Raw genomic sequence first — 27,907 nt, 5'->3', positions numbered from 1 at the left:
TTTACAAAAAAAGATACCATTTTTAAGAAGTGGATGTCCCTTTGGGGCTTCCGTAGTTTTGCGCAAAAGGTAGGTGCATTCAAAGAATCCGATTTCTATTAAACATTCTAATTGAATAACAATAGCAGCCAAGCGTTCCAGCGTTGCAACTTTTACGCTGCCTGGTTCTAACTGCAAAATTTTGCCCCTGTGGGAATGAGAGTGGGGCTCAGGTTCCCTAGAAAGTACAGGACTCCAACGAGGTTTAACAACTCGGTTTTGTGTTGAAGGCAATCAGGAAATTTCAAGGTAAACAATGAGATGCACGTATTTTAAGAACTGAAAGATAAAATTTCTTTGACAATGCCGTACTCCGGGGATGACCTGTTAAAGCAAATGTGCTACCATGGGGAAGGAAAAGTTGTCAAATGCCCGGGGAGGATGGAGAGGCTTGGGATTGGCCGAGCCATTATTTCTTAAGACCGCAATAATGAAGTCGAAAGCTTGAGTGCATGAGGCAGGAGCCACTAATAAAAGTACAGTACGCCATAACGCTCTGACAAGGGTAAGACGTGAATAGACAAGCTTGGAATGCTGTTTGTCGAAGCGCTAGCGTTTATTTAATTCAGTTGCTATCAACTAGTGCCATCAATTCTTGTAACTGCCAATGCATGACGTTGAAAGAAATGTACAGCAATATAAGAGAAGAGAATTGAAAAATCTCGTGTTTTGTGACGTTTGTTTTGATTGCTCAAGGTGGATGTGTATATTTCAACGTTTATTTGACTCAAACGACGTCATCAAAAAAACGTACTTAGAAAACCTAGATTGTAAAAGTCATGGGACTTCTTGATTAAACGAAAAGGTGAGACAAGTACTCCTTCCTATGACCAAAGCGAAAACGCAATCTCACCAGACAAAAATGTTAAACTTGTCGATAAGCAATATTCAAAATGGAGGGTAGGTGCCAATTGACAGCAAAGCAGGCAATGATCAAGTGTGGGCAAAATGCAATAAAGGGGGGTATCCATGGCAACCTCCCACGGGTCACCTCCCCCTAACACCTGTCACACTGAATTCTTAGTAGAGAAAAAGTATACTTTCCTGGACACAAGGGCCCACCATGAACCAACAGGCGGGTGGGATGGGGCAAACCAAAGGCAAAGCGACAAGGCAAGGCAGAGTAAAACCACGAGGGCGAAACTGCACAGCAATGGCACAACTGCGCATACCCGCAGCGATTATTATTGATAATCTGATTATTGATAATCTCATTGAGCAATCTCAAACAATGGATAACAAGGGAGAACGACAGTATTAAAGGACGTTTATTTACTTTACACTGTCAAACTATTACAGCCTAACACGGTAAATGTACTGCGACTAATCCTTAGCTATGACACCATAACTAGCAAAATGCTAGTGTAACATTACTTATGTTTGAGTTAAATATTATTTTACGCAGGACCCATGTTGATAATTGATTGATTGATTGATTTAATATTGCAAAATAAGAAACGAGGACAAGAATTTGATAATTTAGCTCAAACCAATTCGCGCAATTCAGTAACAATTAGCTCAAGTGCGAGTGACACCAACTGCCGGCTGAGAAAAGTTCTGGTCACTTCCGTCTGGTCTTTTCATGTACTCAACAGTAACTACGAATAATTAATTTTAGGCTATTCTACACTTTAAACTTCTACTTTGTTTTTTCGGTTTTCGTTTTTTTTTTCTGAAACCGGCCAAAAAACCCCCTGCTAAATTAGCATCTGTACAGGTCCGCAAATGCTCCCGGCCCGCAAATGATCCTCATATTGGACCGCAAATGATTCCAGGACCGGAACTGATTTTAGGAATGGCGTGGACTCCATGAAAAGTCTATGGATGGAAATATATTTTTTAGTCATCCGAGTTGAAGGAAAGATAAGTACCCCAGGCACAAAAGCAACAATAAGGAAAGTTAAACAAACAGCATAAAATACCAAATTGACATGTGTCAACCGTATACACTTTTCGTTTAGAATACATACCGCAAAAGTAAACATGAATCTTCGAAGATGCCTCTGCTATCTTATTACCCGCTTAGAACTTTTCCCTGTACACTTCTTATACTTGCGTCCTTGATAGAGACATGCTTCAACGAAAGTGCACAAGAGTTCTTCGTGCGAGTTACCTAAGTGTTCTTTAGATAGATGTATAACGATTGATCCGTCTTGAATGCAGTACGACTTTTGCTCGTGCAATTTTCTTTTTACTGTTTATAATCTCCTCTGTGCCGAAAGCTTCGCGAAAATGTTGTCAATTCACTCTGCAATTCTCAGTTGTCTCCAAATTTGAGTATATAGTAAACATATCATGCATTTCAGGCCCGGACCCAATAGAGTCATTCAGTGAAGCACCTAACTGAACTACAAATTTCAAACACAGCATTTCGTGGCGTTGGATATCATTTTTAAAGTTGTGAAATTTGCATTCAGTTCGTTAATACAGTACATTTTGCTTGCGTTGTGAAAACATAGTATTATTACTGTGAAACTCAGAAAAACGTGAAAACTAGAAGTATTTATGGCGTATTGTTGCGTAGGTAAAAGCCAATTAACCGTGAGAAAATTAAACCGCGAACAGGAGCGGCAATAAGTTGTGGTTTTGAGGTTTCCTCGCGTGTTCTGAACTTTATTGTGATTGGTTCAGTACACAATTAATCTTTCAGAATTAAATCAAAGTGTTCACGGTTTTCTGAGTTTCACAGTAGTAAAAAAAAATCGATCAGATAATTTTTTAATCCACTGTCCAAATTCCTGAGTCCATACGTTTCCTTCCTTTATTGCAAGGTGACCATCGCCATCATTTGCGGGCCTGTACACATCAGCGCTCAGGGGGCGGCAGCGGTATAAATATGAAAATCTTTCATGGCTCCTGCGCACAGGAATGTTGGCAATTTCGTACACGGTATCACAACAATCTCGTTCCCAGAGTCTTCGTTCCCCTTGACCAGCGGTCGGAAAACGAGAGCTCTGTGAGCAACCATTTTGAAATAACCGAATTCTGGTGATTCTGCCCATCCGGTTTCACTGCGCAGTCTGCGTCTATGGCGCATGCCTGAAATGGTTACTTCCAGAGCTTTCGTTTTCCGACCGCTGGTCAGGGGGAACGAAGACTCTGGGAACGAGATTGGTATCACAACCGATTGTCATTTACTCTGTGTCAGTTCCTCTCTACTCTGGGACTGGTGGGGGACACAGAGTGGACAGCGCTTTGCACTCTTCTTTGGGAAATACGAGGTCTTCTTCATCTTCTCTGAGAACAACAACAGAAAACACAAGATAACAAAAAGCTTGTTTCCGCAACCTACTCCTCAAGTACAGTCGAACCTCTCTATTACGGACACCGAAGGGACAGAGCGAAGTGTCCGTATTAGAGAAGTGTCCGTACTGGAGAGGTCACTATAATGACGTGACTTTCAAGTCTCCTCTGACAGTTTAGAGTGTGCATTTGTAAAATACGTAAGTTTTGAAAACTAACATTTTGGCATGTTCTGGTATTGGTATCAATTAGTATCAATGTTTGTGTAACCGCCGACAGGAAATGGTGCATACCGCAAATTATCGAGACCTGGTCCCCAGAGTCTCCGTGATAAAGAGGTTAAATTTGTATGAATTTGCTTCCTAGGGTCGAGATTTATTGTCCGTTATAGAGAGGGTCCGTATTATAGAGGGATTTTTTTTAACGGAAATGTATGAGAATGTTGTCGGTACATAGGAAACTGTCCGTATTAAAGAGGTGTCCGAATGGAGAGGTTCGACTGTATTCTTGCAATAACCAGTTTCCGTGGAGAATGCCGTTTCAGGGGAATTTGATTCTAATGGTGAACATGGAAATTACCGGATACATGTAACAGGGTTACTGCCCGAGCAAATACGTAACATGTTCTATGTTACCTTGCAACAAGCCTGAGCACCAGTTCAATCTTCCTCGAAGTATCCACTTTGATTGGTTCAGCAGTCATGAACTGTTGTGTACTGTAGCCTTGTAATGTTGTCCCTCCAGCTCTCCAGGCTGGATCGGGTTCAACGACACGAGCGCTACCATATCCCTCGGTATCTGAATATATATAGCAAAGTAAACATCAATGCATTGAATAAAGTTGCCAAAAGTCGAAACTGACAGTGATTGTGTCGATTGGTGAAACGTTTTCAGAAGATATTCGGAGTGGCTGAATATTAATTTACACTCCACTTACTGCATCATTTTAAACCAAACTCGTTGACAAGAGAGGATAAAGGGTAGGTGAGTTTATCCCCCATATAGGAGAATGATTACAACAGTTGCCTCATTAGCATAAGCGATTTAGTTTCTGATGGAGATACAAAAACATTAGTTCTGAATATTGAAAGGGCACAACACGATTAACTCAGTCCCAAGGAATTTGAGCCCTATGTATTGAATACTTTTTGTGTATCCAGGTTTAAAAATTCAACATTTTACAAACAATGTATTCCTTGAGCTAATTAGCCCTTTTGCCACCCAGAAATTTTGTAGGTTTTGGAAGCCAATTTCCCCTCGAATATTACACCCAAAGAACCAAACTTTTCACCAACTACTAAGTTTCACAAGCTCTTTAAATGTTTGTAGTCAATTCGTGTCTAGCGTGATGCCTTCTCTACGCAAAGTCAAATGTTAAGGAGAAAAAATGTAAACAATGACGTCAGCAAAGACTCGCCTATAGACCCTATTCCTTAGGCAATCCTTCTCATGTGGTATTCAGTCCTCCCATGGATTATGCTACAACGCACGTTCGTTAAAGGTTTTCGTGGAAGACGAGCATTTCCTAAGGAACCTGAATAAGAGAGGCTGTTCACCTCAGTAGAACCCGCGTCACAGTATTTCTAGACCCTTCTGGTATTTTTGACGCCGAAGTGATCTTAAAATATTTTGCGAGGGATTACCTTAGTAAGTCCTATATGGCGGATTAACTCTCTCTTCATCCTATCTTGCTTCAGAGCGATATAAGTCCACTTGGGGTCTACTTAAAACCAGTTAAAGTGGAACAACGTGAAAAACATGAAGGATCATCGAAATTATGTACAACTTTCATCTTTCTCGGCATTTCAAATATGTGAATATCTTTCATACTGATTCACTCGCAAAGTGGAACACTGCACTGCCGCATATTTTAGTACCTGTCCTTCGGTTCTGATAAGTTAACTTTAGGAGGCTGTAGTTTAGTCATGTAAGGTCGGATACAACTTTTGGTTGCAGTTTTTGAGATAAAAACTACTGGAAAAATTAAACAGGCTTTAAGTCGTTAAATACTGTCTAAAGATATGGCCAAGAATAACAATGACAGCAAATCACTCACTGCTTGGAAGACAATTCAAAATTCTGTTTCCTGTAAACAGTAGAAACTACGTAAGTAGATAATCCATTACAGTACTAAAGCCCCTCCCCTCCCCCTTCTCCACACACATTAAGGGTATTTTACATGAGGAGTAACTTGGTTGTTTTGATATTATTTTTTCCATCAAATTATATTATATAACATCAATAATAGCCCCCATTCGGTACATCAAAATTCTAATAGAGCACCGAAGTTGTACATTATACGGACTATCATGAAAATTGCCACCACGATTTTAATTTTTGCAGTCGTAACCTGTGAAAACATGTTCACGAGTTGATCTCGGTCACGTGCGTCTTTCGCGAGAGACTGAGAACTGAGATTCAAGCCCAAAAATTATACAGTCGAACCTCCCGTAAGCGCTTAAGGGAGGTGGTCGCTTACGAGAGCTTAGACCATATTGGGTCAAAATTTTACCTCATTAGCATAAGGTAACGGCAGACACATACGCCATGTTTTAATAGTTTTATTCGTGTGAAAAGACAATTTCGAGATAAAATCTGGTACTTCCAACTGAGAAATTTCCGTCTCTTGTACTACCCAGGAATGTGATAATCACTGGAAAATTTAACCCATTTACAGGCTTTATGAAATGTCTGTAGATCCTGAATTTACAGACTTGGTACTTATTCTGCTTAAAAACAGAATGTCTGTAAATTTATTTTATAAACCTTTTGTTTAGTTTTTAGTTCTGTTCATTTCAAAATGTTTGTAAAATGGTTGCAAACTGTAGCAGCTAGAATAAGAGGATGGGACTCATAATTTACAGACTTAACAAAATCTTCCAAGAATGTTTGTAAATTTACCACTTACAAAGATTTTACAGGTTACGCCTTATCATGTAAAATCTCTGTAAATTAACATACTCAGGGCACCATAAAATCTCTGTAAATTGACATACTCGGGGCACATAAGATCTCTGTAAATTGACATACTCGGGGCACCGTAAAATCTCTGTAAATTGACATACTCGGAGCACATAAGATCTCTGTAAATTGACATACTCGGAGCACCGTAAAATCTCTGTAAATTGACATACTCGTGGTACCGTAAAATCTTTGTAAATTGACATACTCGGGGCACCGTAAAATCTGTAAATTGACATACTCGGGGCACCGTAAAATCTTTGTAAATTGACATACTCGGGGCACCATAAAATCTCTGTAAATTGACATACTCGGGGCACCATAGAATCTCAGCAAAATCTCTATAAATTGACATACTCGGGCACCATAAAATCTCTATGCATTGACATACTCGGGGCGTCAAAAAGAAAGCATATTTTGGCCCAGGGACTATGTAAATTCCCCTCCTTAAAATTCCGAAGCCATGTATCATCAATTAACCATAAATCTGAGTGGACCAAACTCTGGTCAGTTGAGGTGCGTCGCAAAGAACGGCGAGTGAAAAAGTAGGGGAGAAGCGCGGCGAGAGAGAGCGAAAGAGCGCCCTTGGGCAAACTTAACAAAAGGCCCTTCCGCCCACTTATAGACCGCCTAAAGGGACCCGCGGTAACATGACCGCCGGCTTGTGGTTTTTAGTTGTCAGCAGATATCGCATTTCTCATTTGCGTAAGTAACGCTCGAATGTTGACATATCCTGTCAAAATTAAACAATCAGAGGGTATACCAGATCTTGGTATACCAGAACGACCTTTTTGTTAAGTTTGCCCTCAGGCGTTCTTTGGTAACAGGTCGTTTCGCCCCACGTCCTTTTCCCCCGAACCGCCTCGCCCCAACTCAAAGTCGTGTCGCTCCCAAAAAGTCGATTCGCCTCGACCAAAAGTTATTTCGCCTGAAGTTTTTTCATACGATTTCGGAAAGCAATGAATGGTTGCAGTCATAAAGAATCAATTATTCTGTTGCTATGGGAGTGAACAACACTTCTACGCGCGTAATCCAACAAATATATTTAGACTCAATGGCTCTTTGACCACGCAAATGCTTAATAAAAAGGTTTAAAAGGCGTTTCATACAATCTACAGGTAAAAGCCGTGAAAGGTTGATTAAGTTTTTCAATACAATCGGCCATCGATCGATCAACGGACTTTGTTTCTACGAGCGTAATCAAACAAATATATTTTTCTGGTTAGTATAATTTGCACGAATTGAAAGTTTATCTCAATTTGTTCAGTAATTTCCCAAAATTTGCGAGCACCCGTAGCTAGTACGCAGCGAAATATGATTCATTTCATGAGTACTGAGATGGAAGGAAGTGCGGGCTCATTTTCCGGAACAGCGGCTAATGTAGTTGCTTTGGCCGAGGAGGGCTGGGTACTCAAGTTCGTTTTGCGGCGCTCGTTTATCGATCTGAAATTACAAGTTTCACTCTCAGAATTAAGTTACAATTCTATTGAATGAAGTCAAAGCTCTAGCTCGCTTCTTTTATGGGTAGGAGTAGCCTCAAACGGAACTTTTTTTACTACGATCTCAGATCGTACGGCTTTTTCTGCCCAGCCAACTGGCGTTTTCTTTGGCCGAGAACTGTTCGCAAATTCAGCCACGTGGCGTCAAACAGACGATGGTATAATTTTGACAGGTGCCGGCTCAATTGCGTTTGTTTATTCTTGGTCTTGACTAATCGGCACCCTTGTTATGAAAGCTAAAGCAGCACAACAAGCGTCACAAAGTACTAAAAGTTTCTCAAATGAGACATTTGGTAGAGATTTGTCCTTCCTGTACCCTTTTCCCTTCATATGACCGGATATCATACAATGTGATGATACAACTGGTTATTTTGCTTACAAAACGACGTAACATAAGGAAAATGTGTTCAAAATGCGAAATGGCTAGCAGAGGAACACTACCGTGAGAAACCGTGCAATACATCGATGCTGACTCAATTCAGACAAAAATAAATTCAATTTTTTGGAGTATGTTTTTACTCATTACACCTTGGAGAAGGAGCGTGTCCTCGAAGGATGTGAAATAGTTTAAACAGTGACTTTGAACGTTTATTTCGTTTCTATTCGTTTAATCTGCTATTTGTTAAATTCGAGTGATTTCCGGTTAGCGGTCGTTACTGTATTGCCATTGTTTACGTCACTACTCGGGAAAGCATCGCGTAGAATGCCTATTGTTCTCGGGACATTTACTTGCAGTCGAATAAAAATTATAGGTCTGTAATATTAGCAGCGAAGCGTAAACAGGGACGCTCTGATTGGTCAAAGATCACGTACGCTTTCCTCCGAAGGGAATACTGCCTTAGCTCATTAACTTGTCAAGGCGGGGCTAAGAAACAAAGGCCTCGAAAGTTATTCTTTATTCTATTGTTTCCGATATCGCGTATTTCAAGCTGGCTATTTCAAGCGTTGGACTTGTAATGGATATTTGCATCCGATTTTTACCATAGGCCATTACATGTATCCGGGTTTTTCGTACCAACGTCTTTTCGTACCACCCATTTTCGTACCACCTACATACACGTTCGTACATGTTCGTACCACATAAACATACATTCCAAATAGCACAGATTTAGACTATCTGATAGTCTAAATGAGATTTTAGATGTATAGCATGGTTTTGGTGTGATTTCTTTACGTAAAGGATATCACAGAAGAAGTTCCGGAGAATAATTATCCACGGAATAACACTCTTATCTTCACGCGAGCGAATTATTCTGTGACAAAAACTTCGAAGATTGTTGTCACACAATAACTCGTTCGCCTCTTCGAAATTTTTCAGTAATTGGCGATGTTTCCCTTACTTTATTCGCCTTGAAATCCCCTAAAACTTTGCAAGGAATAAAAAGAATTGTTTCTTTGCTAAAGATCTGGTCTTGAAAGCCGAGCTTCTCAAAAATATCTGACTGATGACACCAATCTTCACGCTGTTGTTGTCACATAATAACTCGCTGGCCTCTTTGAAGTTTTTCAGTAATTGGCGATGTTTACCTTACTTTATTCGCCTTGAAATCCCTAAAACTTTGCAAGGAATAAAAAAAATTGTTTCTTTGCTAAAGATCTGGGCTTGAAAGCCGAGTTTCTCAAAAAAATCTGACCGATTGACACGAGTCTTCGCGCTGTTGTTGACAATAACTTGCTCGCCTCTTTGAAGTTTTTCAGTAATTGGCGATGTTTACCTTACTTTATTCGCCTTGAAATCCCCTAAAACTTTGCTAGGAATAAAAATAATTGTTTCTTTGCTAAAGATCTGGTCTTGAAAGCCGAGTTTCTCAAAAAAATCTGACCGATTGACACGAGTCTTCACGCTGTTGTTGTCACACAATAACTCGCTGGCCTCTTTGAAGTTTTTCAGTAATTGGCGATGTTTACCTTACTTTATTCGCCTTGAAATCCCCTAAAACTTTGCTAGGAATAAAAATAATTGTTTCTTTGCTAAAGATCTGGGCTTGAAAGCCGAGTTTCTCAAAAAAATCTGACCGATTGACACGAGTCTTCACGCTGTTGTTGTCACACAATAACTCGCTGGCCTCTTTGAAGTTTTTCAGTAATTGGCGATGTTTACCTTACTTTATTCGCCTTGAAATCCCCTAAAACTTTGCTAGGAATAAAAATAATTGTTTCTTTGCTAAAGATCTGGTCTTGAAAGCCGAGTTTCTCAAAAAAATCTGACCGATTGACACGAGTCTTCACGCTGTTGTTGACAATAACTTGCTCGCCTCTTTGAAGTTTTTCAGTAATTGGCGATGTTTACCTTACTTTATTCGCCTTGAAATCCCCTAAAACTTTGCTAGGAATAAAAATAATTGTTTCTTTGCTAAAGATCTGGTCTTGAAAGCCGAGTTTCTCAAAAAAATCTGACCGATTGACACGAGTCTTCACGCTGTTGTTGACAATAACTTGCTCGCCTCTTTGAAGTTTTTCAGTAATTGGCGATGTTTACCTTACTTTATTCGCCTTGAAATCCCCTAAAACTTTGCTAGGAATAAAAATAATTGTTTCTTTGCTAAAGATCTGGTCTTGAAAGCCGAGTTTCTCAAAAAAATCTGACCGATTGACACGAGTCTTCGCGCTGTTGTTGTCACACAATAACTCGCTGGCCTCTTTGAAGTTTTTCAGTAATTGGCGATGCTTACCTTACTTTATTCGCCTTGAAATCCCCTAAAACTTTGCTAGGAATAAAAATAATTGTTTCTTTGCTAAAGATCTGGTCTTGAAAGCCGAGTTTCTCAAAAAAATCTGACCGATTGACACGAGTCTTCGCGCTGTTGTTGTCACACAATAACTCGCTGGCCTCTTTGAAGTTTTTTTAAAGTAATTGGCGATGTCTACTTTACTTTATTCGCCTTGAAATCCCCTAAAACTTTGATAGGAATAAAAATAATTAGTTCTTTCGTTTAAGCAAAACAACTGCGCGCTGGTCGGTTCCCGTGCTGTTCTCTTTGTCTGCGTATCACAAGCTTTTCGTTCGCCTTTCTTCCTTGAAGAGAAGACGTCTGCTACGCAGGATTACAAAAAATATTGTCTTACGCTATACATTGTCTACCTCTGTCCTCGCGCTTTATATGCCTTTGCATTTCTTTAGTAGGCCAAAGGTAAAATTCTCATTGGTTAGTCATGAGGGAGGCCGAAAAGCCTCCCGAAAATGTCGACTAAAATGTTAGTCAACATGTCCTTTGGGGTTCAAAGCTTCCAGAAGCTGTTTACCCCAAAGGGCATTTTGTCGTTTTAAATGCGGTGGAGGTGGTGGTGGTGGTGGTAAATCAGGATCATCCATTTCTAACTTGAGAAGTTTAGAAAATGACAAATATGGTACATTTTCACTAATCCGTATGGGAGCAGGGGCGTCCAATAAGTTCAGAGCATGCGCAATTCGTAGCCATTTTGTTTTGCGTCTTATCGACAAAATGGGTTCATATTTTTGTTTTGGTGTTTACATTTTTTAAAAAGAAGGTTAGCACAGAAAATAACTGTTTTTTGCGCGAGCTCGCTGGTAGGTTGTGTTGCATGAGGCGTCCTGTTTTGTTACTTGGAATATGGTTACTTGGGATACAAGTTCGTTAAGCATTGTGTTTTATTATAAGGCAGCCTGTTCCAGGATGAAAAGGAGGTTTCTGATTGATTCCTTAGGCAGTCCAAAATTTAAGTAAGACGGCAAATCACTTACCTGCATCCTTTAAAAGATCTCTTGAAGCTGTAGACAATAAAAAGTAAATTAGTAAGAAAAAACTTCTCCCACATACAGTATAAATGGATGGTAATTTGTGCAGATATATAAACAATAGCTCTCATTTGGCGCCAAAACAAAAGTATTTTATTTGCCGGTTGGGACGCCGGTCCGTATTGTGAAAAACTGTTTTCACTGCTCGGACCAACCATAGCCGGTAAAAAACTTTTTCCTCTCTCTCAAATCACTTCTTATAACTGTTGACCTTTTCTGCACGCACATCGCGCGCGCACGTTACCGTGACCGTGTTCAGAGATAGGAAACTCCGGACCGCGCAAAGAAGCAATCAGATTATTCCAGGATTTGTTACCGTGCCCCCTTGGAAAAAAGAACAATCTCGGATATTTGGCCATTATTTTAAAACGGTCGTCTTAGGCCCCTTCCACACTACTGACGCCGGAGGAATTTGAAAACGGAGAATTCACCCTGAAAACGCATAAGATGTTTCCGTCCGCACTACGCCGGAGGAATTTGAAAACTTAACAATTACCGTTTTTGTTTTGGATTTGTGTTTGAGGGCAACTCGGTCAGGGAAATAAAATGATAGTCATGGCTACATCGCGTTCGAAAAGCTCCGTTTTCAATTGTATTCCCTCCACACTAAAACGAAAAGCCGGCATTTTCCAATTCCTCCGGTTTGAAGAGCGTTTTCAAACAACTCCGTTTTCGTGACGGATTAGTGTGGACGGTAGGCCTAACCGTAGAAGTAAAGCTGCGCTTTCAAATTTCTCCGGCGAAGTGTGGACGCTGCCTTACTTCTGAAGATATCTGTGATTTTGCTGCTTTCTCGATCTAATGAATATGTAACAAGGGTTAAAATGGCTCTAAAATTCTAATTCTAATAATAGAAAAGAGGCCAAATTTTACTGTTTTCCAAAGTGCTTTAACGTGGTCCCAGTTTCTTTCTTTAATTGCATCATATGTAACATTTAAACAATACAAAAGTTGACAAGTAGCCAAAATGAACTAGCGAGTGCTTTAAAATGGCAGACTGGGCACTAGCAGTTTAAACGAAATCTACCCGCACTACCCTAAAACAATGCTCAAAATTTCAGGAATTATACAGAAATTGGCTATGGTTAAACATCCATGCAAAATTTAATATTAAAAATCTGCAAGACAAGTTTTTCTTCAACCAGGAAATGTGCATGAATTTTGCCGGTTCGAAAATAGCTAAAAATCTGTTTGTTGGAGTTGACAAATACTGAGCTAAGGCCCGGTTCATACGCCGTACTTCACACGAGCTGAATCGAATTCAGGATCAATTCGAAACGGCTGATTGAGTTCGGATCGGCTCAGCCGTTCTTTAAGTCTGGCTCAGCCGGGAATAACGGCTGTGCACCGGCTTTGATTCGGACGCCGATCTTCACATGGCCCGAATGCCTTAACCAAATACATAAATTAATTTAATGTACTTTTAATGTATTTTGAAGACCTGAGTATGCGCCAAAGTATAAATTGTGCATCAGTGGCTGACGTTGCTTGGCGGGTTTCGTTCGTCAGAGATGTAGCCGATATGTGCAGTTTGTGTTTTTCTGTTTTCGTGCGCAAACTTGCTGCCACCCTGGTAAACAGCATCAAAATTAAGACAAATTAATGTGCATTCATCATAATTTTCGTGCTTGTGTTTGAATGACGTGTGAACATTGCATTGAATTAACCTGAATATTGCAGTTGGGCTTTTTGCCCAAGTTGCGTTGTATTTCATTGCATTCAAAAATGTTGGCAGTTGAAACTTTATGTTGAAATTAAGTTCATATAAAGTAAGACATCTGAACTAATTTATCAGTTGTCTTTTGCCTCATTCTGCTTCTTTTTTGCCGGCTTTTCTTATATTTTTCTTTCACAAGACGGCTTTGGATCGTGCTTGGTTATTGTTTACTATGTTTACATCAGTTCAGCGCATATCAGCGCTGATCGAAATGTGCTTTTATCTCCTATTGAATTTAGTTTGGCTGGAATTGAGATCGGCGTCTGAATCAATTTAGCCGGTCTAAATTAATTTGGGTCGGCCTAAATTCGAATTAAATTCGGCTCATGTGAAGTACGGCGTCTGAACCGGGCCCTACCTATAGTTATTGCGAAGTATCGTGATTTGTTAGTGGCGAGCAGATCAATTATTTGCCGAAGTCGAAGGTTGAGGCAAGTAATTGATCTGCGGACACTGACGACTCATGGTATTTTGCAATAACCGAGTTCAGCAAATGTTTTATCATTTGATCACCGACTTTGTCATTCGATCTCTGACAGCTCAGAATTTTCAAAAAAGAGTGTGGTTAGACTTGTTATATTTACTCATAAGCAGAATATTATTTGCAGCAAAACACTTTTAGACGGTGTAACACAAGAGCAATGAGAACATTATATGTAGACAGTTACTAAACAACTATTGGATGAGGTTTTTGTGATATCCAGAATAATCAAGGTCGAGGTACGTATGGATTATCAGCCGAAGCCTTCGGCTTCGGCTGATAACCCTTAACGAGACCTTGATTATTCTGGATATCACAAAAACCGAATCTAATAATTGTTTTATTATACATTGAACGAAAAAAAAATGGAATTCATGTTTTTGCTTCTTCACTGACGGCAAGCAACACAAAGCGCGCGAATGACATGATTACCCCTAGAAATCATGCACAGCGGTCATACATACCTCTTACTAACCGAGTTCGAGGTCCGTACTATAAGTTACGGACCGAGTTTTTTCCCCTTCGATTTATGGCCCAAGCGCGAAGCGCGCGGGTCGTAAATCGAAGGGGAAAAAACGAGGAACCGTAACGTACAGTACGGACCGAGAAAACGAGGTTAGTAAGGTATTTATTATATCTCTACTGTGTGTCTGACGGGTTCGGAAACGATTTCTATTTACGCGAAACGGCTTCAAATTTCTGACGTACCTCGAAAGCAAAACGAGGCAGTTTGAAACTGTTTTTAAGTCGTTAGCACGCTTTATTATACAATTTAGAGTATAAGAAAGTTTTAAACTTTCACTTGCTATAAAAGTTAAGAACACTCGGCGATAAATCACGAAACAGTTTGGCAACAAAACTAGCTTTAAATTTTAGTGGGCCGTACAGGAGAATACGGCCCGCTAAATTGATAAGCACAGCGCGCGTACTAACGGAGATATATATATATACCCGTGACCTTGAGTGTCCTTGACATGATTATTGTGTAATCTGCAGTTAGATGACGTCACAGGCGCTGATTTGGAAAATTCACTGTACGCTTTCGGCCAATCAGAAAAGAGATAGTTCAATGTATAATAAATGTAATTATTTGTAGGTCACGTGGTGGGCTGTTGGCCAATGAAAAGGAAGAAAACATGCATCGAATGATAATTCTAATTGTTTAGCTATGATCATGAGGAGAAAAACGATTAAAATCACTAAATCTAAAAATAAAATTACTATACTCATCAGGCATGCCAAGCATGTAGAAGGAAAATACCTCTTCCCCTTGTGGCCTCTGAGAGAGCTCCAAACTCCGGCCTCTTACCTTTTGGTCTATATTAACAAGTTATCGAAAGACAAAATATTCAATTTGTTTCTATATATTAATATACATACTGTTCAAACTTGAAACTTTTTACGATATACGAATAAAGGAAGATGGATATTTTCTTGTCATTTTACACGCCTTTTCAGTCGAAACTATTATAGACAAACTGGACATCACTACGTATGTTAGTTCATAGGGTAAAGGTTAAGTCCGCATTTGAACCAACTAGCCATCAGTCCGTCGCTTATCTCCGGTTTCAGTAGCATGAAGCGACAAGGAGTATTTCTACTCCCCCCTCCCCCCCCCCCCTGGATGGGATGCTAGTCCATCGCAGGTTATATACCCCGAACATTAAATTCTCCGGTTCTCATTTAGTGCGGTAACAGTTCCATTTGACGTCATATGACGTCATAACCAACAAAACTGCTGAAGAGCAGGCCTTACATACTTAATAGAGGGAATGGTTAAGAAGCCCGGTAAACATTAAAGAAGCAAACAAACAGGTTGAGATTTATTTTGGCAGGTCCTTGACCCTGTACATTTTTAGTTTTATGCCCATTGACTATACAGGAATTACAAAATTGCAATGCTTTTATTGGTTAGTTGTATGAGCACACCTAACCACGTTTTGTATTTTGCCAGGTTTTGTGCGGGTTGAAAACCGCCAAACCCCCCCCCCCCCCTCCCCGCAAAAAAAAACCATAGAACTTTGCCAGGTTTCATAACCATTCCCTCTATTAACTATGAGCAGGCTCAGGGCTGTCTACTCAATTAAAATATATTTCGCTGTGCCTTAAAAGAATGAAAAGCCAGGGATGGTGACGAGGGGCGCCATCAGACTCCCCCCGCTCCTTGTCCCACTGCGGGAGTACGAGTTTATTTGTACGTCCTAGGTTAAATAATAGTGACCTTCTTAGTTCGTCCTCAACCTTGTCGTCCACAAAACTGGCACCAAGCCAATCCAGAAGACATCCTTCTATTCCACTAACATTGAACAAAGACAAAAATTACCTCATTGTAATCTTGTCGCCTAACGATGGCTCAATGATATCTCAATCAGAAGGGTAATAAGCTTCATAATGCATGACATCGCTGCATGATGGCCAAGCCAGTAATTATTGCAACTTGACTTCTTCGTTAATTAACTTACCACGGTGGTGTGACTTTTATTTTAGAAAAAAAAAAAACTTTAACCTATACTGTTTGGGTCGAGTATAATATTAAAGCACTGTATTTAATATGGTATGTCTGTTATGTTTTCATAAATTTGTCGTTTCATTGAATTCCAATTCCAAACAAGCATCTTCGAAAAAAAACAAAACAAAACAAAATGTCTCGTGCGACGTTCAGAGAAGACCGGTATGTCAAAATGTTTGCAGACACCTGCACTGCCCGAGATCAGCTAATGGTTTGGAAAAGTCCTTGAGGGGCTAAACAAAGTAGTTTTAGTACTAAGCTGTAGCTAGTTCAGTCATACTTACTGATCTCCAAACATCGAAACGTCGGCATCGCGATCTTCATCACTAGCAGCGTTAGATTTAGCTCTATCGCTCCTCATTTCTAGTACGGAGCCATGACTGATTCCATAAGCTAACAAACGAGAGAAAATTAACGAAAGCAATAGTTATCCTCTTTCTCCCGTTTTCAAAACATTCTATGGCAGTACTTTGAGCATATTTATTTATTTTTTTATTTATTTATTGTGATGGTTTAATAGTTTTCAAGAGAGAATCAGTTGTACCTTGCAGTGGAGCCTTGTCTTGATCTGGATCAAAGACTCTCTCCTCCATTGCAAATAGAACTTTTCCTAGCTCTCTTTTCTCTCCCTCCGTTTCCAGCTTTTTAACCAAATCTATGAATGTCTCTTGGGGACTACATTTCACATTGACCGATGGTGAACCATTTGGGAAGCAAACTTGAACTGTAATGAAGATTACGATCACTTTCAGCTCCAACTTTGATCCAGAGCAAAGACCAAGGCTTGTTAAGGTTGCTTCACCTTTGGTGGGACAAATTTGCCTTCCATTGAAGTAGAAAATGGCTTCTTCGTTTTCCTGAAGGGAGCTGCACGAAGGTATTTCTTTCATGAGCGCTTTCAGGCTTTTTTCTTTATCTGTCTTTATGGTATGTAAGACGCCATTTTCATTTGCTACTGTGATATGAATATACTCTGGGACAATGAGTATTAACGTCGGCTGTGGACTACAGATGAGTCCATAAGGAAGGCCTCTTCTTGGTGCGTCTGATAGACGGGCTCTACCATGGTACAGCTTTTGGTCCCTTATAGGAAGGTTTAACTTTCTTTCTATCTGTTTCATTACATCGCACACCTTTGCTCTGCCTGGATGTACCTCGACGGATAAATTTGTCCTGGTTGACGTCTCGATTGTAATCTCAAGTTCGGTAGCAATAAGTCTCAGATTTCCTGTAGGTAGACCCCTGTTAAGGAAAAAAACAAACAACCAAAAAAAAAAAAAAAAAGGAAGAAAAAACTAGAAACAGAAATGATAAACACTGTTAAATAGAAAACGAGAAAAAAAAACTCGGCTGATGGATTTCAGTTAGAGTTTGGCTTAAGTGTCTTTTGTCGACAAATCCTTTAATGCATGGCGTGCAGAATCCTCAGCGATCCAGGAGCAGTAAGTTGGGACGGGACGAAGTAAACCTGGCTATAATATGAAGCGCTCTTCCCCCAAGTTTTTCACCCGTAGAGAGGTACCAATTCTTAAACAGCACATTACCTCCTGTCGTACCATTTTCAACTCAGTACCCTAAAAGGTACCGCAAAAGCTCCCTCTGTATACCTTACGGGGGGGAACTCTCTAAGAGACACTAAAACCGCTTTTTTAAACCCCTAAAGGGTACCATTAGCACACCCGTCCTTTTTATATGGGAGGCCCCTCCCCCGGGGCTCTTCCCCCTTGCCGGATTTACTTATTTTCACCCCAACTAACTGCCCCTGGGACTCCCAGGATGGGTATGCACCGTAATATGTCTACTTAAACTAATTGGATATATTGGGAAAGATTCCGAGAAAAATATATTAGCTTTTGATTGCAAGACTTCAAAGATCATAAAATAGCTGCATTTACTTCCACGAAACAATTAAAGAAAATGATTCTACAAATCTGATCTGATCTGAAGCCTGTTATTATTCCATCTCGGAACATAGGCCACTGACAAAGTCCCTCCAGTCCCCTCTGTCCCTGGTCAGGCGTTCCAGCTGATGTCAGGAAAGACCTCTCGACTGGATGGTGTGGTCTGCGTCTCTCCTTCAGCTGTTCCGCGGTTTCCCACTCCGTCTACTTCCCTACGGGTTCCAACGAAGAGCTTGTCGGACAATGCAGTAATTTGGTCTTCTGAGTGTGTGGCCGATCCATGTCCATTTTCTGCTTGTCGATTCTACAAGTAATATATGTTAATCCCGACATGCAGTGAGCGTTTGCACTTACCTCACTGAATCAGAGTTTAATAAAACCTTGTCCTCCGCGACACAAAGAACTTGATCCGGGTCTTCAGTCACATTCAACTTCTGTTGTATTTCACGTTTTAGATCGCCAACTGTCGTGGATGGAGGCATGTTTATATTCAGTGGCTGAGGCGATTCAGAAATTATCACAGGAATATTAAGGAACGCTTCAGGTGTGAACACACACTTCACAACACCATTTTCGGCCCTGCCTGGTTCAATGCCCGCTTCCTCAGGCGCGGTTTTCACACGGTAGAACGTGAATTTCTTTGCCTCGTACGCAGGCCTCTCTATTGTGAACTCTTGTCCTCCATCAACAACCCACCCTCCAACGTCATAACCATCAATAGATACATCCAAATTGCAAGCTGTAGAAAGGGAATAGAGACATTAATTTTGAATGAGCTTTTAAATTCTATTAGCAAAGCTCTGTTCTATTGAATTAATATGTTTGTAATCAGGAGTGATCGCTTAAAGTTTGATAGGGACTGGCTGGCTATTCGCCCTTTTGGGTAGCTGCGAGTCGAACTGTGTTCTCTTTTCTGCGACGCAGATCTATTCCCCGAGAGCTCTTGACGACAATCTTCTCGGATCTCACGACGTTTTCTATTCCTGCGACTGTTTTATCAATTATTTTCAAGACCAGGACATTTGGCCGGTTATCTTTGTTACAAGATCTGATAAGCATATCTGATTTCTGTTAATAATCGGATGATTATGCCACTCTGGAGTGCGCCTCTATTCTAATACGCGTCGCGATTATTTACTTATTGAAACAGTCTTATTATTCTATAGTATGTCATCATGCACTTTTTTCCAGTAATAGCCTCGCCCGTTTAAAAGACGGGTTGTACACTGAGTTATGTCTGCAACGTAAGTGCATATGGCCATTCTCACCGTAGGCATGTGTGTTTTTCACGTGTATCTTATACTGCGTCCCACTCTTCATTTCCACAAACTCGCCTTCAGGAGTCTTGAAATGTTTGCCACCTAATATTTCCACAACGTAGCCTTGGCAAGCCAGAAAATCTACATATCGAGTGGGCTCTGGTCCAACATGTTTGATCCGACCAGATGCCGAGCTACCCTGAATCCCCACATGTTGCTGTCCCGTCTGTGTTCCTGAAGATCCCAGTGCACTAGGGCCCTTAACACTTGACGAGGAGCCTATAGACATGAAGACGAGTTAAAATACTAGGCAACTAGGCAATGAAGAAGACATTTCAAGTTCAGATGAAATGAGGCTATTTAGAACGTTGTTCCTCCGGACAGCCGCAAACCGCTGGATTGCACGCAAGGTGGTTTCAGTCCCAAGACTAAGAATATGGCCTAAAAACGAAACTTTCAAATTACATTCTGTCAACTGAATTTTTTATGATGTTCTCATCTGCTGCTAACAAACCCATTGAGATGTCTGTTGCAACCTGCTCCAAATGTAGACGTTTCAATTTTCTTGTTAATTTGTTAATCAGCTGATCCTTGAATTTTGACCCACCTATGTTCCCATCAGATGATGTAAAACCTACAGCGGCAAGACAACTGCTTATTTGTGGAGCAGCGGCTGCATGACCGCCTCTCATAACCACTGCAGGACCACCAGCATGATCCGAACTGTTCAACAGCGACTGACGAGCAAGCTGGGATGCTTCTACCTGTTCCGGGGCTGTCGATTTAAAGTGGAAAAATATTTAATGCATTCCAAACTTAGTAATAATAAAAAAAAACTTTTAAAGGACTCAAATGCAGGAAATTAAATCGAAGTCATCGTAACCGGTCGATTATTTTTGCCAGCATATACAAATAAACAAAATCAGGGTCAAAGACTTTGTCGTAGTTGAATCTCCCGTACCTTTACTAGAGGAATTGCCCTGCGAGACGTTATGGCTAGTATTATTGCTTTAAGCTTTGAATCTTCCCAGAAACTTTAAACATACCATGACTATTATTTCCCTGATAGGCAAATACATTTTACTACACTGCTGAGAGAAGAGGAAAATTACGTGCAGAGTTGAAAACGTGGCGACAAAACCCGATTGCTCTGACTAAGCATGCTAAAACAAGTGGTAATGCTGGTTAATGCCAAAAATATATAAAGCAGAAATGCAACCATGCATATGCAAATAGACAAAGGTTGCTGATATGTCTTAACATGATTAGTCGTTCATGTGTTAGTGCCTTAAATTTCGCTCAAAAATACAGAGAAATTCAATTCTCTAGTTTATTCTCATGTAATTTGGTGATTTGAACAACGGTTTACAGTCCTAAGTAATATATCATAGCAAAAGTGATCCAAAAAAATGCTGACCCATTTGTCTAAAATTACTTGTGTCCCACCTTGTCGTGATCTAGCTATATCATTCAAAGGAGGGTCATCCTGAATGCCGTCTGATACTGAGTCATCCTGCCATGCAATCTGATCACAAGTTAATGGCCCTTTTGAGAAAGTTTTAAAAACAAGTAAACAAGTCAGGATTAGCGAAAGAAGTTCAAAATTTAGTTTATGCCCTCTACCTTCTGTGTCGTTAAAAGAGAGCTTGCTTCTTTTCGCTGCATGGTTTGAAAGACTTCCATTTTCTGGACCATTCAAGCCTCCATCGGGAAATGTAGCTTCTGTGAAAAAAAAAATAACAGGCTGAGTCTTAATTAAAAAGGCTCAATCTTGTCTCCAAAAACGTAAACAACGTTCGAACTTGACGACAAAGAAGTCTCTGAACCCTAACTTTAAATGTTTTTGATGGTAATTAACCATGTTTCTCAAACGAGAACTAAGAGAATGACGAAGACAAGTGTTGTTACAGTATGTTAATTTCAAAACAAGATCACGACATACATAGTTTTATATTGTGTCCAATATACTGTCCGACAGTACCATGAATACGTACATATTTTAAAACACGCCGGTCTGGCGAATGGATACGCATTAGATGAAAAGTAATATGATGGATTTACGTCTTCAACACATCTCACATATATGTAACTGCAGCTTCAAGAACGCGTAAATGTTATTAAAATACCAAGAAGCACCGAGATGCGATTTTAGCTCATCGAGTATTAAATATTGATCATTGGACTGAAAATTCCTTTACTAAGAAAGCTAGTCGTGGTGACTGCTTACACTTAAGCGGTGGGTGTTTAATTTCCGTTGGGTTCAAGCTCTCGGCGATCACTGAAATCTGAAATTCAAAGTCTCCTCCTAATTTTATAAGTTAATACACTGCCACAGTTTTGAATGTGAGACTCAACCTACAAAAAAAGACACCAAATCAAATTACGGAAACAGCGTTTCATAAAATCTTGGTCTTTCGCTTGATTGAAGTGATATTCAAACTCTATATCCTACCGTCAGTACCACTGTTTGGGGATGTTGATAAAAAAGCCTGAATTTTCCAAGCAAGATCCAGCCTGCCAACTGTTTTAAGCATATCCTGCAGAAGGTTTAGATTTCGCGGTCCAATTCTACCATCTTGCTCCAGAACATCGAAGAACTGCAACCCAGTGGCAATGTTTTCTGTTATTCTGCGTGGAATGACATCGACGCCCGCGAGTTTTAACGTCTCGACGTCTTTTTTCGAAAGATCAAACGATAAATCGACGAGTAGCTTTCTGTAAGGACTTAAGGAATTCTCTTCTTGTGCGTACACGGACGCCATTGCTACTTAATGCAAAGCGGAAAAAGCAGAGCTGAGGTCTTTGCAGGGGAGTTCCCGTTTGTTTACCTACGATGACGTAGTTTCTGTACCCATTGGCCCCAATGTCTTCACGCCTCGTCACATTTTGTCAAGCGTGTGGGCTGATTTTCTCGTAATCAACGTTGAGAAGGGAACAAGAAAGAAATAAACCTGACCAATGGTCACTCACGGGATAATACTAGCTTTTTCCGTGGCTAGAGGAGTCCCTAATGGCGGTCTTCCGCCAGCTTCTCGCTCCCTATTCTCTTTTATAATGCTCTCTTCTTCCTTTTTAACCTTGTCAATTCTGTCACAGCTAGAAAAATCGTCAAATCCTGTTCGACATGGCAGCGACTCACAAACTGATTTCCACGATAGTTAACAAGAATCACAGAGCCATACAAAATGAGGTAAACCAGTAAATTTTCAGTAAATATCTAAAAAATCCTTTAGTGGTCCCTTAAGTGTCTCAAAAGTTTTTCCCTGAGGCCTCTAACCCGCGGACGTACAATGGTGGAGGGTGAATGCTACCCATGAGATCTTTTCATGAACAGGATTTACTCAGTGAAGCCGAAACTTTGAACAGCTATTTACGGCATTTCTTCCTCTCCAAAGTTTTGGTGTGTCAACTAATTCACATTGCAGTGAATGGCAATCGCTTACATTGTGTGTATGAACTTGTGGTTTTATTTACGTCGTAGTTTTATTCTTAACAATAATACAAGCGCGTCTAAATATGATATTGTTTTTCCTCACTCTCCCAACTTAAGACCTTAAAGTCATGCACATAAACTCTACAAAACAACTTGGCAGTAAACCTTGCACACTCGACCTCGGGCCAAACTGGAACATCGATCCATCTAGACAAAGACTGTAGCGAGTCCTGGTACTCACACAGCCAGCAAACTACGAGTCCCAGGTCCAATAGTTTGGGTCCGAGACCCATAAAAAAATCCCATACCCTCGTGGATAAATAGTTCGCCATTTAGTGTTCTTGGCGACCAGCATGTCAAAAGAGCGTAGTATTTTGAAAATTTCTGCACTCGGACTCTTTGCTCATTCCGTTAGACGTTTAAACTTTCGTACAGATTTCACAAAACACGCAATTGGGGTCTTTTTTGTACATCAGCCACGAGTACTTTTTCAGCCAAGTTAAGGAACCAAAAATTTTCAAAATTACTCTTAGGTTATAATAATAATTCGGACTCGATGCGTACAGTGTTAGGGGTATCGAATAGTCTTTGCGAGCATTTGCATGCGAGCAGTGCGTTTACAAGGCAGGTAGGGTAGGCCTAATGGTAACCCGACCTGCCTTGTAGACACGTCCATGAAAAAAAAAAAAAAAGACTTGAAGGAGTGCTAGGATTACTCTACCTCCTTGTTAAGAGGGCCTAGCCTGCACGCTTCACGCTTCGGCAATTGTTCCTCGGGTTCTTTTTGTTTTTGTGTACATCGCTTTCCTTCCGTTTTGCCCATGATTGTTGACCACCGGTCTAAACCGCATGCGCCTAAAACGTGACTGTAACACTATCGCCTCCAGTTTGCATACTGTGAATGGTAGGGGTTCTGTTATTTCATTGGCTGGCGGCTTTTTGAGTTGACATATCCCTCTTGGAAGGCGTGACGTGTTTATAAATCTTTAGAATGCGAAAACTCGTACTCGTTTCTCGAGAGAATCCCTAAGCTCGATTACGCGAATTTTTCGATAGTGGAACTTGACAAATCTATAAAAAGATAACCAATAGAAATTAGAGAAAATGCTGGCACTCTCTTAAAGAGACTGGTGCTTTGTGATCAACACTCCACAGATATTTTGCATCAACGATCGCATTTGATACCCGATTAATTCACTGGAATTTCAGTCGGTAGTTTTGACGTTAGCGGCTTTTGCGGCCTTAGGAAAGCAAACGGCAAAACAGAATATAATTTTATTGAATTTTACATTTCATAATCTTTCTATTGATATATAGTTTGTGGGGGTTTCCTTGAAAACAGCGCGCGTACGAATTTGTTTCTGGAGGACACCCGCAAAGGTTTGGAGTAACCTTAAAATACTCGTCTTTTTTCTTGTACCTTGTCAACAGAATCAGGTTTTGTTCTCCTTACGTCCAATACAACGGCATGTCCATTTCGAGAGAAGCGTGAAGGGCTATTAGCCTCAATTCAGTTGTCACAAACAATTCTAAACAATGGAGACCTACTGTATTATTGGATGTTTATTCACTAGCTTCAATATCGTAACTCTTTAATTCTACATGTGCTACGACTTATCCTTAGCTATGACACCATCCTAGCAAAATGCTGGTCTAACATGACTGGTCTCTGAGTTAAATATTGCAAAATAGCAAAAAAACGAGTCGATTTCAGTTTGAATTTGAGTGACACTAACTGCTTACACAACTGATAGGAATATCAATTAATTCCAATGATAACTATGAAAACATTAATTGCAAAAAACTTCGGACGTTTTACTTCGGAAAGTTCATTTTCGGACACTTTTGATCTCATTTCAGACAAATTTCGCAAAATTTGGACACTGCTGAAACATTGCTCAAGCAAATTTCCGGTACAAAACACGAATTTGAGTGAAACAACATCAGTGAAAATGATATAATGGTTTTACCGCAAGGTTTTAGAGTACACCGACGAGAAAGTAACACAAATTCCATCAAGGCATTAAGTATCTTAAGCAATTTCTCAACTAAAGCTTGTTCCATAAAGGAAACCAGGAAAAAAATAAGAGCTTTGGAGCTACTTAAAAGTTACTGTACTGTAAATGTTTCGGACGGTTTTATTTTCGGACACTTTTATTTTTTTGTCCGAAATTAAAATCGTCCGAAATTTTTTGCAAGTAATGTAATCTATTTTGAGCTAATCTGCACTTTTAGCCGTTGTATCTTTTTTCTGAAAGTGACCAGAAAACCTTCTGCTAGACTACCATCACCACTCAGGCAGCGGCAAAAATTTTCATAGCTCCTTGTCGGCACAGGATTAACATTTACAATGACCGACTGGCATTTCACGCTCTGTCCAAGTTTCTCTTTACTCTGGGACAGGTGGGGGACACAAAGTGGACAGCAGTTTGCACTCATCTTTGGGAAACTCGAGGTCGTCTTCGTCGTCTCTGAAAACAACAACAGAAAACATAAGACGACAAACAGCTTGTACCGGTACTTACTCTTCTTTTATTCTTACAACAACTAGTTTTCGTGGAAAATGCTGGGCAAGGCGATTCGTCTTCATTAGAGAAATGTAGCTAGTCATATTAGCCGAGATTAGCCAGATTTCTGTGCACACAAACGCGTATTATTATTCCGTATTACCTCGCCACAAGTCTGAGCACCAGTTCAACCTTCCTTGTGGGATCCACCTTGATTGGCTCAGCAGTCATAAACTGCTGTGTACTGTAGCCTTGTAATGTTGTCCCTCCAGCTCTCCAGGCTGGATCAGGTTGAACTACGCGAGCACCTAGCAAAGCAGATATTATGTCAATTGAAAATTCTTGCCATAAGTTGAAACGATTCCATTGATCTTTGAAATGATACCTGAAGATATTGGGATGACTGAATGCCAAAATCGGTCCCTTCCGCTTCCTGGTCATAGACCCAAATCGTTGTATTATTTTAGAACAGTATTAGCTCATTTCAAATTAAGAGATCACTTTAAACCACTTAAAAGGGAAACACCGCAGCATATTTGCAATGAAAACCTCCATCCACTACCACCGCATACAATAAATGAAAACCTCCATCCACTACCGCCGCATACAATAAATGAAAACCTCCATCCATTACCACCGCATACAATAAATGAAAACCTCCACTACTTTAATTAAATGCTGTTTTCGATTATTGTTTTTTCCCCATGCACGACCAGATACCAGTTTGGGTCGCAACCTTTTCCATCAGGCCTCAGTTGTTTAAAGGCTGGATAACGCTGTCCACCGGATAAATCGCTATCCAGTGGATAAGTGTTAATAAAACAAACCACGCTATTCACTGGATAGTGATTTATCACTTGGATAACGTTATCCTCTTTTCGAACAACCTGGCCAGCACATAATACTATTTAAAATATGGCCATAAATAATCTATGAATTGACGGAAGTCGACAAATACTCACTCGATTCTGTTCTCTTTCTTTCTGTAAACAGCAGAAAGTATAAGTAAGTAGATAACCATTTACCCTCTCCACGCCTATTATGGGTATTTCTCATGGAGGGAAAATTGTTTGTATGTTATCTTTTTTCATCAGATTATATAATGGCAAGGAATCACTTAACCGTTTGCGGCAAATTTGACTTATGGTAATCGAAAAAAACATCTCTTCGGCCTGTGCCTTTCTCGCTCGAGTCATAAAATTAATGAGAAAAAAACTTTGCCTGTTCCAGGTGTTCCGAGCCTTGGCAAGCAGCGCAAATGAAATTTACTATGGCGATCAGAACGGCGAGTGAATAAAACGACACCATTTCTCGTAAGGTTCGATCCTGGAACGACCCGTAAGCATAGAACAGGCAGGAAGAAACTCGGTTAGCATCTTACAATACACACTGCAGTTGCATCAACATATACAGAGCAAATTACATGCGCGCGCGCGGAGATACGAAATTTCCAAGTTAAGGATCCAAAAATTTTCAAAAATTACTCTTAGTATATAATAATAATTTGGGCTTGATGCGTACATAGGGGTATCGATCGAATAGTCTTTGCAAACATTTGCATGCGAGCAGTACGTTTATTTTTGCGAGCACGAACAGTGATCAAATTTGTCTTGCAAGCAGTGAGCACTTTAGAAAAAACCAGATGGAGAGAGGCGAGCACATTTTCCGCTAATCGGAATCTCTCTTTCATTAAAAGGAAACGTTTTGCACCAGGAATCTGGCTGACACCCCCAAATCAGGAAAATACTGAGGTGTAAAGCTAGAGGCAACATGTTGAGATCTCATCGTGGCTCAAATAATCTCAGCAGCCTACAGCCAGTTATATCTTGTTTGATGCTGTTCGATGCGAAATTACATTGTGTAGCTTCATGTGAGTCAGTGGGTGGACGCTCAAGGAGATCTAAAGCTTTCTAAGGCATTAGTTACAAGCAACTAGAGTTGACCCTAGCAGGGTCAAAGATAACCTGCATTCACAAGCAAAATGTTTCAGGTAAGGTTAGCTTCCAGAACAATCCACTAGCCGTTCCAGGCTCTCGGTCAATGGGGACGATCAAAAATGCGACTGGGCGACAAGCGACGAGCGGGGTCTGGTAGAGGAAGAGAGGACGCCCCCTCCTTTAATTGTTTGTTTGTTTGTTTGTTTTACCAGACCCCGCTCGTCCCGCGCCCGCTTTTTCGATCGTCCCCAATGACCGAGAGCTTGGAACGGTCTAGTGGATTAGTGAGGCAGAAAGCGAAAGGCGATTCACGATCGCGGAGCGTGACCACTTACGCGAAGCGCGATTCGAAAACCCGCCTGTTCAGCAGGCTAGGTAGGGTTTACCCTACTTCCCGAGCCCTGGCCGGTCACGCTTTAGTTAACCTGGTAAATAACACACGCAACTGATAGTGATTATATTGTCAAGACCTATTTTTACTTGAATTACGGGGTTTATCAGCCCACTGAAATCGTTTCAATTTCTAAGCTCAGTTGAAATCCCAGACAGTTATTTTGCCTTAGTGTGGGATGAATTTGTCAGCAAAAATAATTATCATAAACAATTTTGCAATAGGTGCGACGAATCGAAACATTTTCAATCAAAAGCAAAACTAGAAAATAAA

The 27,907-nt window shown here is 40.4% G+C and overlaps 1 protein-coding gene and 1 pseudogene across 3 annotated transcripts; both read right to left on the bottom strand.

Moving 5' to 3' along the window:
* Positions 1–60: 60 nt before the first annotated feature.
* On the bottom strand, positions 61–22,978 carry LOC145466018 (uncharacterized; annotated as a pseudogene). The gene is made up of 15 exons (XR_014041791.1): positions 21,819–22,978; positions 20,990–21,088; positions 20,813–20,911; positions 19,974–20,141; positions 19,376–19,645; positions 18,458–18,846; positions 17,746–17,750; positions 16,751–17,448; positions 16,491–16,599; positions 15,919–15,993; positions 14,959–15,014; positions 11,446–11,472; positions 5,339–5,368; positions 3,918–4,080; positions 61–3,276 (listed from the first exon to the last, which is right to left on the bottom strand). The product of XR_014041791.1 is annotated as an uncharacterized LOC145466018 (transcript).
* Positions 22,979–23,911: 933 nt separating this feature from the next.
* On the bottom strand, positions 23,912–26,241 carry LOC145466009 (uncharacterized). 2 transcript variants are annotated; one of them, XR_014041766.1, is made up of 3 exons: positions 25,470–26,241; positions 24,389–25,270; positions 23,912–24,191 (listed from the first exon to the last, which is right to left on the bottom strand). XR_014041766.1 is itself a non-coding variant. In XM_081449806.1 (2 exons), exons 1-2 carry the CDS (start codon positions 25,745–25,747, stop codon positions 25,189–25,191), a joined length of 360 nt encoding a protein of 119 aa, XP_081305932.1. In that variant the 5' UTR covers positions 25,748–26,241; the 3' UTR covers positions 24,284–25,188. The 2 variants fall into 2 exon arrangements, 1 of the variants encoding a protein (XP_081305932.1); XM_081449806.1 differs by lacking the exon at positions 23,912–24,191 and having other exon boundaries at positions 24,284–25,270.
* Positions 26,242–27,907: the final 1,666 nt, after the last annotated feature.

Source organism: Orbicella franksi, chromosome 13 (genome assembly GCF_964199315.1).
Source record: "Orbicella franksi chromosome 13, jaOrbFran1.1, whole genome shotgun sequence".
Classification (NCBI taxonomy): Eukaryota; Metazoa; Cnidaria; class Anthozoa; order Scleractinia; family Merulinidae; genus Orbicella; species Orbicella franksi.
This window is presented reverse-complemented; position numbering and strand designations above follow the sequence as displayed.

Excerpts from the sequence above, each read along its gene's own strand:
- LOC145466009 (XM_081449806.1), bottom strand. The coding sequence starts at position 25,747 with ATGACCAGGAAGCGGAAGGGACCGATTTTGGCATTCAGTCATCCCAAT. Across the intron at positions 25,271-25,469 it reads GTGCTCAGACTTGTGGCGAG|AGACGACGAAGACGACCTCG; the intron begins GTAATACGGAAT and ends TGTTGTTTTCAG.